At 34.7% G+C, this 464-nt stretch overlaps 1 protein-coding gene across 1 annotated transcript in view; it reads right to left on the bottom strand.

Moving 5' to 3' along the window:
- The window catches only part of LOC128251574 (uncharacterized), a 7,779-nt gene extending 7,559 nt beyond the window's left edge, over positions 1-220 (bottom strand). The window contains exon 1 of the mRNA XM_052978383.1: positions 137-220. Coding sequence (XP_052834343.1) covers positions 137-220 — 84 coding nt within the window. The remainder of the gene's footprint in view (positions 1-136) is intronic.
- Between the last annotated feature and the right edge of the window lie 244 nt (positions 221-464).

Below are 464 nucleotides of genomic sequence, written 5' to 3' on the forward strand. Positions count from 1 at the left end.
TAATATATATATGTTTGTATACACACACACACACACACATACACACACACACACATATATACATATATATATATATATATATATTGTGATTCATATACATCAGTGAGCATACACCAGGCAGCATATATTTACTTACATATAGATCAGCGTCTATAATGATGGTGATGTATGCGGTGTGCTTTATTTCCGTGGTGGCAGTGTTGATGTTGGCCATTGTCATGGAGCTAGTAAGTGTGAGAAATGAAGACGGAAGAGAGAAACAATATTACATTTTTTTTTCTTTGAATATAAAAGTTAAATAAATAACTTTAATTTAGAAATGGAGATTTGAAGAGAGACAGGGAGTCTGACTATAGATATTTATGCATACACATTAGACCGATATACTATCGTGGACACACACACACACACACACACACACACACACACACACACACACACACACACACACACACACACACACA

Source organism: Octopus bimaculoides, chromosome 2 (assembly GCF_001194135.2).
Source record: "Octopus bimaculoides isolate UCB-OBI-ISO-001 chromosome 2, ASM119413v2, whole genome shotgun sequence".
Lineage (NCBI taxonomy): Eukaryota > Metazoa > Mollusca > Cephalopoda > Octopoda > Octopodidae > Octopus > Octopus bimaculoides.